The 12,965-nt window shown below is 41.1% G+C and overlaps 1 protein-coding gene across 4 annotated transcripts in view; it reads right to left on the bottom strand.

Annotated features, from left to right (window-relative positions):
• The window catches only part of RASGRF2 (Ras protein specific guanine nucleotide releasing factor 2), a 110,860-nt gene that overhangs the window by 62,178 nt on the left and 35,717 nt on the right, over positions 1-12,965 (bottom strand). For all 4 annotated transcript variants that reach the window (XM_033086459.1, XM_033086460.1, XM_033086461.1 and 1 more), the window contains exons 3-9: positions 12,304-12,451; positions 10,821-10,910; positions 9,390-9,643; positions 8,354-8,433; positions 7,713-7,906; positions 6,428-6,537; positions 3,551-3,669 (exon numbers count right to left, since the gene is read on the bottom strand). In XM_033086459.1, coding sequence (XP_032942350.1) covers positions 3,551-3,669; positions 6,428-6,537; positions 7,713-7,906; positions 8,354-8,433; positions 9,390-9,643; positions 10,821-10,910; positions 12,304-12,451 — 995 coding nt within the window. The remainder of the gene's footprint in view (positions 1-3,550; positions 3,670-6,427; positions 6,538-7,712; positions 7,907-8,353; positions 8,434-9,389; positions 9,644-10,820; positions 10,911-12,303; positions 12,452-12,965) is intronic.

Below are 12,965 nucleotides of genomic sequence, written 5' to 3'. Positions count from 1 at the left end.
AGCAGAGCAAGCAGGAGGAGAAGGCTTTGTCCTGCCTCTTCCAGATGTGAGCTAGCACATCTGCATCAAAGCTCAGAGTAGTGGCAGCACCCTGACACAATGCCAGCCTGACTGAATTATCCATTAAATAATAGACTAGCAATTCTTACTCTGTGTTGTCTGAAGAATTATCTTTCTCAAAGTTCGCATACACAATCTTAAATTAACAAGCAGAGAAATTGCAGTAACCAAGAAAGCTGCTGTTTATCTACGTTTCTTCTACACTTACCTCTCTCTATATATTTGAGTAGCCTGAAGCTATTAATATGTAAACTTCTCCTGACATGGGAAAACACACAGCAGTAAATTTGCCAGAGAACAGTGTTTTCTGGCAGGCATTTCACATTTAGACTGAACGTGTATAACACAACTTGTGTCACCAAAACAGAAGAGTGGAGTGCTCTAGAATTCTGCAGAGCATTTTGGAGCATTTCAGATTCACTTACATTCTGACCCAAACCCATAAATATTTATTGGCTGCTGTGCATTTCCCCTGGACAAACAGCCAACCTGCCCCAGCTGTAAGGGAGAGGGAGGGGATCATTTCCATGTGTTGGAACAGTGATTTTTCCACGTTACTGACTGTCCCTCAAGCCTCACTGCAAGGCCAGCGTGTTCAAAACAACTCCCAGACAAAATTCCCAGGGTACTTTTAGTCCATAAATTCCATCTGTGCATTTAAGGTACAATATTCAATCTGTATATTCTGTTTCTGCTTTGCTTAGCAGAGTAACCTATAAATATGATATGCTTACAGAAGGAAGTTTACAGGTGAGTTTTGTTTGTTTATTTGTTTTCATTTTCATTAGAATGCTCTCAGGACTGACATACCCTGTTCTGCCACAATGGGCTGAAGGTTAAACAGTGTTCCTGCAAGGAGCTGAAATACTGTTTAATAAGGTAAAACAGAGCAAATGTCTCTCTAAAAGCAGAAAACAGAGACTGCACTTTCTCTCTTTCAAATTTGCAGAGAGGAGCACACCTCCTGCACATTCTGCACGGCTGACACCAAGCAAGGACCTTGGGCATTCTCATCAGGCTTTAGTGGTTAACAAAAGTGGGCACTGGCTGTAGACAGATCTCCTCTTAAGGAAAAGAAATGGTCACAGCTGGACAATGCACAGATGCAATGAGCAAGTGAGGCTAATTTTAGAACATTCACTAACAGTATAGTTTGGACAATAGTGTAATCCAGTGAATTTTTATCCAGCCACAGACCTAAGCACTTCCAGCACTTCAGTGCTTCAACAGTCACACTCTCAGCCTTGGCTCAATCCAAGGAATATAAAAGGCTGTATTTATAAACAAACCCAAATATGCACAAGTCTACATTAAGCTGTCTGATTTACCAACCCAGTCTGGCTTTCCCCATTCCCTCTTCTGTTGTTTGGGCGTTTATTTAACTTTTTTTTTTCCCCCTCTTTTCTGTTGTTTGTTTTTACTTCTCAGAGGGTTAAACCCTGGAAGAGGCTGCTCATTCAGGGAGTCTCTGTGCTTGGAAACAACAAAATACTGACTGGACGTGGCAGAGAGCAACCTCCTCCAGCTGGTGCTGCTTTGAGACTGGAATTGGTGATTTCCACAGTCCCTTCCAGCTCCAGCTATTGCATGATTTTGTGGTTGTGATATCTTTGTCAGCAGAGGTAAATTCACAGCAGCTGATGGCAGAGACATCAGAATGTTTGGAGGCACCAGAGGGGCTCGAGGTGCCCAGCTGTTTGGATCTCAACACATTTGAGACTCCCTGTGTCCTTTAGAAAACGTTCCTCACTTGGTTGAGTGCCTGTCTGTAAAAACTGCACCTAAGAAAGAGGCAGGGTAAATCAGACCCCAAGAATCTCAAAGGAGAATTAACAATCTGCTTTGCAAACACTGCCAGGGACAGCTCCTGTGGTTTCAACATGTGCAACCCAACAGAACAACCTCTTCCTAAAAATGTAAAGTCTGAAACACGTAGAAAAGTTGTAATTAACATGCACCAGAACAGCATGAGCAAAGGTAGTGGCACCTCTCTCCAGTTTTAAGCTGAAGAGGAGGTTCCTGTGCCCATCTTCACTGATTAACACAACAAACAGAAGCCTGACTGAAACCAGAGGAGATGGACATCACTGCCAAGGTGACCCTGCTGTCAGATGAAAAAGGAAAATGGGCTCCATTACTTAATTTGCTTTATTCAGATTTCTGCCCTTGCCCAGAATCACAGGCAGTGGATGTTCCACCAGATAATCTGATACAACCTTCTGCAACACGCACTCCTGTCCACTGTGCTCTGACTGTGTGCCTAGAAATAAATCTGAATTTAATTTACTTACAGGGGTAAGCATGACAACAGTGATTTGTTCAGGCTGATTCCCACAGAAAACAAAAATTTAAGTTTTATTGATGAAGCAGTGGGTACACAGACAAAACATTATCTGTCAGTCTTAACAGGAAAACCCCAATAAATAAAAAATATATATTTGTGTTATATATTGTAATAATCTTGAAAATAATTACAAAATTTAATTAGATTTCATGGTAAATTTCATTTGTCAGCCTAGGATAATCAAAACATTATAATTTTTTGGCTGTGGGTGCAAAAAAATTTGGTTTTTCCCTTATAGCCATATTCATGACTTTTACAACATCTCACAGATAAAAAATGCATACATTTAAAGAAGACTCAAGTAATTTAATAAGGCTGGTAAAAACAATATTGGTAGTGTATTGTAAAAGTAATACTGGAAGTTACTACAGAAAATTTCATAGTTTGGCCACACAACTACAGAAGCAGCACAAAATGCATTTCAAAATGTACAGAAAGCCTATTAATTTCCAGGTGCAATATGGCCCTTTCAAATACCAGATGTTCTGCTGAGGTTATCTGAAAAAGGCTTTGTGAAGGGATGCACCTAAATTATATTCCTAACCTTTCCTGAGTGTATTTAATGCTTTTCAGCACAAAGGAGCAAAACCTGATCTGTAGTTGCTGTGTACAAACCCAGTAACTTGCTTTAAGAGATCCAAAATTAAAATATTCTGTAAATGGGAGGGGGAAAATCAGTTAAAGTGAACACCACCAAGAAAGAATTTTAACTGATTTGCAGCTCCTGGCAAAAACTGTCCCTTATTTAAAACGGAAACATTATTCTAGCATAGTTTTTTTGGAACTTAACAACAAATTCCACCTCTGCTGTAAGTAATTTTCAACGGAAAGAGTTTCCAAAGCTACCATCACTAGACAGAAAGGGAAAGAGTGGTGCTCTTCCCCTGCTCCATGCCCTTGGGACAACAATCCAGGCAGAATGTGAATTACTGACAGTCCCGTGGGGGCTTTGCTGCTGATTTCCAGGAAAACAGCACAGAAAAGAGGCCCAACCACAGCCCCAAATCACCTGTTCTCAGGACATTCTGACTCACCCTGCAGGGATTGTCAGGATGCTGCCAATGCCCCGTGCAGTGTGAGCCCTGCTGCCTCCAGGGCAGCTTTTTTTCTCTGATTGCTGGGTGTTTTTGCAGAGGAACGCCTTACCTTGGCGTATAAAGGTTTGGCTGGTGTCCAGCAGTATGTCACAGCCCTCCACTATGGTCCTCTCTATGGCCAGGTTCTTCCTGATGTTCTCCGTGTCGCTCACCTCGTCGTGCATCACTCTGTTGGGGACACAGAAAAATGCTCTTTATCTCCCCAAAACGTGCCTGCTGTGTCTGTCCAGACAAAGTGCACGCCCTTCCCACCCACCCAGTGCCTCACCACTCCACAGCAGGTCCCTTGCCCTTTTGCCTCTTTTTTTCACATCATTCTGGTGATCATTTTGATTTCTCAGCAGAGGAGCCAATTTTGCCAGACTAGTTTGGTGACTGTTCCTGAACACATCTGGCAGATGTCACCAAGCCACAGACACTGCACAGGTGACAGAAGAGAGCCTGAACCTCCACGGGCTGGGCTGCCACAGACAGGGAAGGGTTGCCCAAAATTGTGTAGGGCACATTGTAGGTTTCCTCTTCATGGCTTTAGGGTCCCACTCTGTCCCTTCTTCATCTTTACATCTCAACTTTCCTTTCCTTTCTCCTTTCCTTTCTCCTTTCCTGAACTTTCCTAAACTTTCTCCCTTCCCCTTTCTTTTCCTTTCCTTTCCTGAACTTTCCTTTCCTGAACTTTCCTCTCCTTTCTCCTTTCCCCTTTTTTCTTTTCCTTTCCTTTCTCCTTTCCTTTCTCCTTTCCTGAACTTTCTCCTTCCCCCTTTCCTTTCCTGAACTTTCTCCTTTCTTTTCTTTTCCTTTCCTTTCTCCTTTCCCCTTTTCCTTTCCTTTCTCCTTTCCTTTCCTTTTTTCTTTCCCCTTTCCTTTCCTGAACTTTCCTGAATTTTATCCCTTCCCCTTTCTTTTCCTTTCCTGAACTTTCCTCTCCTTTCTCCTTTCCCCTTTTTTTCTTTTCCTTTCCTTTCTCCTTTCCTTTCTTCTTTCTTCTTTCCTTGACTGAACTTTCCTTTCCTGAACTTTCCTAAACTCCTTTCCCCTTTCCCTTTCCTTTCTCCTTTCCTTTTTCCTTTCCCCTTTCCTTTCCTGAACTTTCCTGAATTTTCTCCTTTCTCCTTTCTTTTCCTTCCCTGAACTTTCCTTTCCTGAACTTTCCTTTCTCCTTTCTTTTCCTTTCCTTTCTCCTTTCTTTTCTTTTCTTTTCCTTTTCTTTTCACCTTTCCCTTCTCCTTTCCTGAACTTTCTCCTTTCTCCTTTCCCCTTTCTTTTCCATTCTTTTCCTTTCCTGAACTTTCCTTTCCTTTTTTCTTTCCCCTTTCCTTTCCTGAACTTTCCTGAACTTTCTCCTTTCTTTTCCTTTCCTGAACTTTCCTTTCCTGAACTTTCTTTTCCTTTCTCCTTTCCCTTTTCTTTTCTCTTCCTTTCATTTCTCCTTTCCTTTCTCCTTTCCTGAACTTTCTTTTCCTTTCTCCTTTCCCCTTTCTTTTCTTTTCCTTTTCTTTCCCCCTTCCCCTTTCCTTTCCTGAAGTTTCCTGAACTTTCTCCTTTCTTTTCCTTTCTCCTTTCCTTTCCTTTCTCCTTTTTCCTTTCCCCTTTCCTTTCCTTTCCTGAACTTTCTCCTTTCTTTTCCTTTCCTTTCCTTTCTCCTTTCCTTTCTCTTTTCCCCTTTCCTTTCCTGAACTTTCCTGAATTTTCTCCTTTTTTTCCTTTCCTTTCCTTTCCTTTCCTTTCCTTTCCTTTCCTTTCCTTTCCTTTCCTTTCCTTTCCTTTCCTTTCCTTTCCTTTCCTTTCCTTTCCTTTCCTTTCCTTTCCTTTCCTTTTTCCTTTCCTTTCCTTTCCCCCAACATCCACAGCCTTGATACTTCACCATTTCCTTTGTCTTACTGGTTTTTTTTAATAAGCATCCTCTCCAGATGGAGAAAAATACAGATTCTTTCTTTTTTTAATATATGATCTTGTAATGATATTTGCCTAAACTGGGACTGGACTGCACTTTCTGGGATCTCCCCCTCCCTCAGAACTGCATTAAAGGGATGGAAATGAGTCCCTTTATTTTTATATTTATGGTCTACACTGAATTTGTGAGCAGAGAGGATCAGTCAGTCTCAGACTCCAGTTCTGAGTGTTTGGAGATGAATCAGTTGGATCAGCAATGAACTCTGACTTATGAGATAAAGCCAGCCCAAAGCTGATTTATCTACTCGTGCAGATCTTTTACAACTAAATATTCTCCAAGCACATCTTTAGTGAATACTCCAGACACTGAATATTTATATCCTGGAGTTCACTCATGGTCTCTGTTCACAGCAGAAAACTGCATTTCCCAGAGAGGAGAAGCACATTTCTCACTGGGCTGATGAGAGGAACATCTGAGAAAGGTCTGGGGGTTCAGGGAAGAGCTTAATTTTGCAGGTTTCCACAGGAAGCATCAATTCTCAGAATGTAACTTTACTTCCTGCTTATTTGGCATTATTTGAAGCATTTATGAAAGTCAATTTTCACATTAGCACACAAAAATTATAACTCAGATAGAGAACTAAGCACTTCCTAAGACCATGTTTATTTAAAATGCCCTTTTCTCTCTTTAAAATGAGAAAAATAAAATTTCTTTATGTAAAGAAAACTGCTCTGTTCATAACCCAGGAGTAGGTGGTTTCTATAGTGATTTCGATTCTTCCCTAACCAAAATACAAAGAGACACTTGTTGATTTAAATTTATCAAAAACAAAAAAAAAAAAAAATAGAACAGACAAAATATTACACTGAGATATTTTTTGTTATTTTTCATTATCTTCTGTTTTGGGTTTGATAATTTTCTTCAAAATATATATATTTTTAAAAGGAGCAAAACAAATAAAAATAAAGAAAAGCTGGCTTTTCTTTTCAAAATCTTTCATTCAAAATTATCAGACATAAGGTAGAAAAATCTTACCTTGAAAGTTCTTCTAGTTTAGATTTAGCAAATTCAAGGCTTTTTCTCTCAACGTGCTCGTGTGGTGTGTGAGCCAAAAGTTCATGAAGTGTTATAATATACCTGGGAATCTTGAAACCAATAAGGCATAATATCAGTAAATCCATATATACCTTCCCTTAATTTTAATACATTATGAGTATGCAAATTTCTTTTGACATTGAAAATACCAGGTGACCTGCCTTCATTCAGAGAAAATTCACGTTGCACAAAAGGAGATGGAAGAATGTCCAGCATTTGACTATTAAAGGCTAGAGGGTAACAAGGACTCTTCAGAGCTTTTAACCACAGAAAGGAGGACTCTTCAGAGCTTTTAACCAGAACCAAGTGATGGTGCAGCATAACTAGTCTGACACAACAAGATTTATGTAGGAGGAGAGGCAACATTATGCTCATGTGGAAAGTCATCAGCAATGACATAATAACATTCCTCTTCACACAGGAACAGGACAATCTCTTTACCTCCCCTGACCTGGTCTCAGCTCAACTCAAAGAAACCCAACTCCGTAAAAACTTTTAAATATACCACTTTAAAAAGTAAAACAGTATTTCTGCAGGTGCTAGGGGCTCCCTAGGCTAATATGAACAACCACCACCAACATAAGTGTCACTTATGTGCCTTTTTAAACTTTTTTCTCTATCTGGCTTGCCAATAACTGCACAAACTGAGGGGGTTCACTATTCCTCTGATGAGTAAAATGTCAGGTTAAATGAAAAAGACACAAATTTATCTGGCCAGTGCTCCACAGACTTTTAAAACAGCTGGAAATGTCTACCCCAGTCAGATCACAGCAAAATATCAGGAGGGTAAATACAGTTTTCAGAACTTTTACAGTTTATTTTTCATTTTTTAAACACCCAGTCACTCGAGACCAAAGCAGGGAGAAAGTGAATTCCCAGTAAGGTGCTGCTGGCTGCTCTGAGTTACTGAATTTCACCTCCCTCTGGATTTATAATGAGGGCTCCTAAGTCAAGAGCTGATCCTTATCAACTTTCTTTGGTGCCATCCTCAGCCCACACTCCCCCTCAGTATTTTTGACTTAACAAAGATGAGCCAGCACAGCTGGGGAAGAGATCTCTACAGGCAGGGTCTTGGTGCAACAACAAAATAAACTAAACTAAAATTTTCAGGAGAGTATTTCAAGTTAAGCAAGAGGAGCCTTTGATCCATTGCAGTGTCAGTAGCATAAAGTGAATCTACATTAAACATTAAAACCAAATACACACAAAAATACACAGGGAGTACCTGGAACATGGGGTAGGTGAGGAAAGTCTCCAGCATTCTGCCCTCACATGCTGGGTTGGCCTCATATTGCTTCAGGAGTTTGTCAAAATCTCTGTTTTGCTTACAGTTTGCCAGCACTTGTAGGCTATACTGATGATTCCGAACAAATTCTTGATATATGTTCAGCATTGGCAGCAGAATGTCAAATAAGTCAGCTAGAAGAAGCAGAGAAAGTTCATTTTTTTCTTTCCTCCCAGCTACCCATGTATGGAAAGTGCATTTTGAAAGAAAGCTGTGTTTTCTCCAGAAGTGGATTACTATAATCAGCTCTGCTTCCAAAACACTGGCAATTTAGAAAACATTAAACACAGCCCTTTCACCTGCCCAGTAATGGTTGTTCTGATTACCTAACAGTCAGATAGTATTACCAAAAATATGAGTTTAATCAATGCTTAGGGCACAGGAATTCTCATAACCAGACCATTACTGCCCACATGAGATTCCCACTACACCTGATCTTGTGGCTTTAACTCTGCAAATGCACTCCCTTCAAAAAGGACTTTTAAGAAGCCACGTCTTTAGGAAAAAATTTTAAAAATCCCTACTGAATTTTCAAAAATAAATATGGAAGTTATACCCCCACAGAAAATAAAGGAACTTACCTAGAATTAAGGTAGGCCAGTTAGCTATTCTTGCTTTTAAGCCCTGGTGAAATATCTCATGAAGAAACATGATTGTTTCACTGAAAAACAAGTATTTAAACAAACAAAAAGACAATTCTGGTTTTATTTTCTGATTAATAATTCATAGAGAAACATCTCTTCCTCTTTTGCACTTGGCTAGAAAAAAAACAGAAGACAGTTATTGTTATGGAAATAAGCACTTCTTTTTATTGCATTGTTTAAAAATACTAGCTCAGTGCTTCTAAAAATCTCATGGTATTCAACACAAATATTCTAACACTGCATTCATATTCTAACAAGGGAAAGGAAACCTGCCTCATGACTAAAGGAACATATTCCATTTCTCAGAAGTTTGGGGCAGGCTTGGATGCAGCCCCAGTGCTGTATGTAACATTAGATGCCTCCTGGGCTGCTTGAACATGCTCATTACAGCAGCACTTGGATGCCCAATGAAAGAACAATTCTCTTTTTGCAGGATGGGAAAAGACAAGTGAGAGGGAATGAGGCTCCTTAGGCAGGACAACAGAAAATAGAAGCTTTGACATTCTCATCCTCGAGGTCTTATTGGGATCACACGAGGCCACTAAGTCCAGTTTTGCTCTCTCAAGAGAAAAAAAAAGAAGTAGGAAAGGTGACAGGAAATTATGAGAGCTGCCCCAAGAGGCACCATCTGTCCCTTTTTTCCCTTTAGCACAGAATGTAGGAAGGTAAGGAGGTCATGCTGGTTTCCAACAGCATCACCTGCAGCACCTTTGCCTTCCAGCCCTGGAAACGTGTCTGGCTCAGTGACACCACCAGAGCCAGGACAGGGGCCAGGGGCCAGCTGAATCAGAATGGGAACAAGCCATCAGGAAAACCTCTAAAAAACCCCAAACAAAATAAACAGGGAGGAAAAAAAAAAAAAGAAGAAGAAAAAAAAAAAGAAAAGAAAAAAAAAAAAGGAGGTAAAAAAAAAAGGAACAAAAACCTCCCAAAACAAACAGAAACAAAAAATTCCCAAATCAACCCCCTATACCTGTTGAGGAAAATGCTACTGACGTCGTCGTGGCTGATGGGAGGCTTCTTGGAGCTCGCTGCCATCCTCAGGGGCCGCAGGAAGCAGTTCACCAGGACATAAAGCTGGTGCACGTACTCAGACTCAGCCTCCACCATGTTGAAAACTATCTGGTTCCTCTTCCTCATGCTCTCTGCATGAGGAGAGCAAATATAATCCTGGACAATGGTTTTCCATTTTCTTCTGCACAACCAGCCCCGCATGAAGCTCTGAACCTAAAAAGGGATCATGCAGAAAAAGAAAGTAAGAAAAAAAAGAAAGTAAGAAAAAAAACCCACATTGCTAATCAAAACCTCTTCGCTGTAGAAATAACCCTCAAAATTAAAAGTCTTTGCTCAGAAATAAAAATGTTCCCTTATTGATATATAATTGTTCTGTAATTAAATATATTTCGCATTTCTGTTTGTTAAGGGTCATAATTGTTGCCAGGAAACAGACTGTAAAGCATGGCATACATAAAACAGAATCTTTCACTGCAAGCTGGAGTGTTGTCCCCTTCCCATCAGCATGAGTGCAGTTCCTTCTTCCTCCCCCTAAAACATTTCTCTTTTACCCCAAAAGTGTCCTGCAATACCTCCAGGTAACCCATTCCAACACAGACTCAACATCATTACTGGCAGAATTCTTAAACGAGTTTTTAAGCTCAGTTTGCATTCCAATTTTGAACAGATAACACTTGGCACGTGTATTTAAAACTGTGTACCAATACATTGCTTGGCATCACCCACCAAGGCAGCAAACAAGGTCAAAAACACAGATTTCTGGCATTCTTAAAAAGCACCTCTATGTCATGGAAAATTCTAGCTAAGCATATCTATTGAAGCTGCAAGTGGATCAAAGATTACAGAAGAGGTCTACATCCAGTCAAGGAAATTTCATTGTGTCTGTGCCCTGATCCTGGTGTGAAGATCACTCATCTTGAAAGACAAGTGAAAAAATTTTGCTGGTATCAGTTTGCTCTGAAAAAAATAACTTTTAAAAAAACTAGGAGCCCAACTGTCAAAATTACCAAGAAGCAGAATGTAGTTGAATTGCACACAGATTCAAAGCTCCCTTGCTACTAAAAGGGGCATTCCCAGCTTCTTCCACAATGGCTAATCTACAAAAAAAGGAAAACTCACACCAAGTTAGCAGCTCAGTGCTGACCCTGGCTCAAACTGCACACCCCAGACAAAGACACAAAATAGACATGTTCCATAAAGGATTTCATGCAAATACATCATCAGATTAAATATGGAAATAATATATATATAATTGAAGAGATTTAAGGAGGGGCAGGGCAAAGCAAGACTTGTTATTTCACCATACTTAAAAAATAATAAATAAAACTAGACAGACCAAAATACAGAAGTACACTTCTCATCCCACCCTTCTCCCTGCAAGCATGTTTACCTTCTTAATTTTTTTGATATCTGGGTCTTCATCTTCCTGGTTGCCTTGATAAGGTCGCATTTTTTCCTTTGTTTTATTCAGTGCTACAATCTGACAAAACCAAACAGTCATTAAATGCTTCCTCGAGATAATGAAACCCTAACAGAACAACAATTTCCCTTTCCCCCAGCCTGTGGAAGGGGCACAGAATGACCAGCACACATTTGGGGACAGGGACTGGAGCACAAATCCCTGTCCAGCTGAAGAGGGACCCAGAACGAGCAGGTTCTGCCCCCCAAAACCAACTGTGCCTTTTGGGCTTTGTCAGCCTGGGGCTGCAACAAGGTTTTTAGCAACATCCAGGGAATCAGAGCAGTCTGGAACAGTCTTTAACACCATCACAGCCAAACTCCAAGCTGAGGGCAGGGAGGAAACAATGCAATCAGTGGCACCCACTCTGCAAAGCAGTGTGTCATCTTTAATGCTCTGACAGGAAAAGTAACCCAATCAGCTCAAGAGGCACGGTATTTCAAAGAAAATTATTTATCCAAGGAGTTACTGGGGGACTGTGATACATGAAGCTCACTGGGCTCTGCCATTTTTCACAGCATAGTGTAGAAATACTGAATACCACTGACGCCTTAAGGGTCAGCTTTCTATTTTCCAGACTCTGTCCTGCATTGGTGTGTGATTCTGAGCTGCACACAAAGTGTTCCAGGCTCTCAGGCACACACAACAATCCTTCCCCAGCCCCAGACCCAAGGACATGCTGCACCCAAAAAGTGCCAACAGTTGATTTTCTGCTACAAGGTGATGCTGGAGGATTGGGCAGGGTTTGGAGATGTGGATCCAAGGGAGGGTGAACGAGAGTGTGGAGCCTCAGATGTCAAATGGAAGAGGCTGAGGATGGATGAAGGCTTGGAATAAACGTGGAGGAGATGGCAGAACCAAGGGGACTCATCCAGATCAAGATTTTGTGGGATCATGGAATGGTTTCGGTTGGAAAGGATCTTAAAATCCATCCCCTTCCACCCCTGCATGGGCAGGTGATGCCTTCAGTTTTATCTTTTACATTTCCCACATTCTGCATTGGGATATAACTGTGAACTCACACAAAGTGCTCCAGGCTCCCTCCCAGCCCAGGCACACACAACAATCCTTTTCCAGCCCCAAACCAAGGACACGCTGCAGCTCCAGCCCCAAAAAGTGCAAACAGGGAATGGAGGAGAGAATCTGGGAGGGTGGGACTGCAGAGCCTGGAGCTGGGATTGGACAATAAACTCAAACTGATAAAAGTGTGAAACTCCTGACTGGGATCCAGCTTGGGTGGAGTTCTGGGCTCTGGCACTGCCCAAGGTGAATCCTTGGAAGGGCTTTTAATAAATCCCTGCTTTATTCCTTTAGCTCTGCCAGCCCCTGCTCCAGGGAGCCTCTGTGGGCATCCCCAGAGCCATGCACCAGCAGAAGGCTGCAGGCAGTGTTCCCTGGGGGCTCTGGCACTCACCTCTGACTTGAGCCTCTCGATCTCCGTGTCCTGGTCCTCCAGCTGGTGCCGGAGCTGGTTGGCCGCCACCTTCTCGGTCTCCACGATCTGCACCAGGTGGATGTACTTCTGCATCAGCACCTCCCGCTCTATCAGGATGTCTGAGTAGCTGCAGAGAAAAGCTCAGGTCACTAAAAACAGCCAGGTACAGGATTTGTATAGTAAAATCACTATAAGAAGGCTTCTGCTCCTGAAACAACTGGAAAAAACAGGAACTGGTGCAGATGAGAACATGTTTTAAATTATTTCTCTTCTGTGCCTAAAGAATTGTTCATAATAATTATTCTTCTTTGCAGGGTAGCTGACTGTGCAAAACATTACTATTGTCAGATATTTATTATTATTATTATTGTTATTATTATTACTATTATTATTATTATTATATTTACTATTGTTAGAAATTTGCTATTGTTATTTATTTATCCATAATTAAATACCTATGATTAGTAGATATTTAGAATAGATACTCAACAAGTTAGAGGCCTTGCAAGCCTCAAACAGGGGGAAACGATGCCTTAAGTTTGAGCTTTCACATTTTAATAAATCCCTGTTTTATTCCTTTAACTCTGCCCAGCCTCTGCTCCTGGGATCACAACACCCCCATGGGACATGGGGACACAACA

Source organism: Catharus ustulatus, assembly GCF_009819885.2.
Source record: "Catharus ustulatus isolate bCatUst1 chromosome Z unlocalized genomic scaffold, bCatUst1.pri.v2 scaffold_26_arrow_ctg1, whole genome shotgun sequence".
NCBI classification, from domain to species: domain Eukaryota; kingdom Metazoa; phylum Chordata; class Aves; order Passeriformes; family Turdidae; genus Catharus; species Catharus ustulatus.
This window is presented reverse-complemented; position numbering and strand designations above follow the sequence as displayed.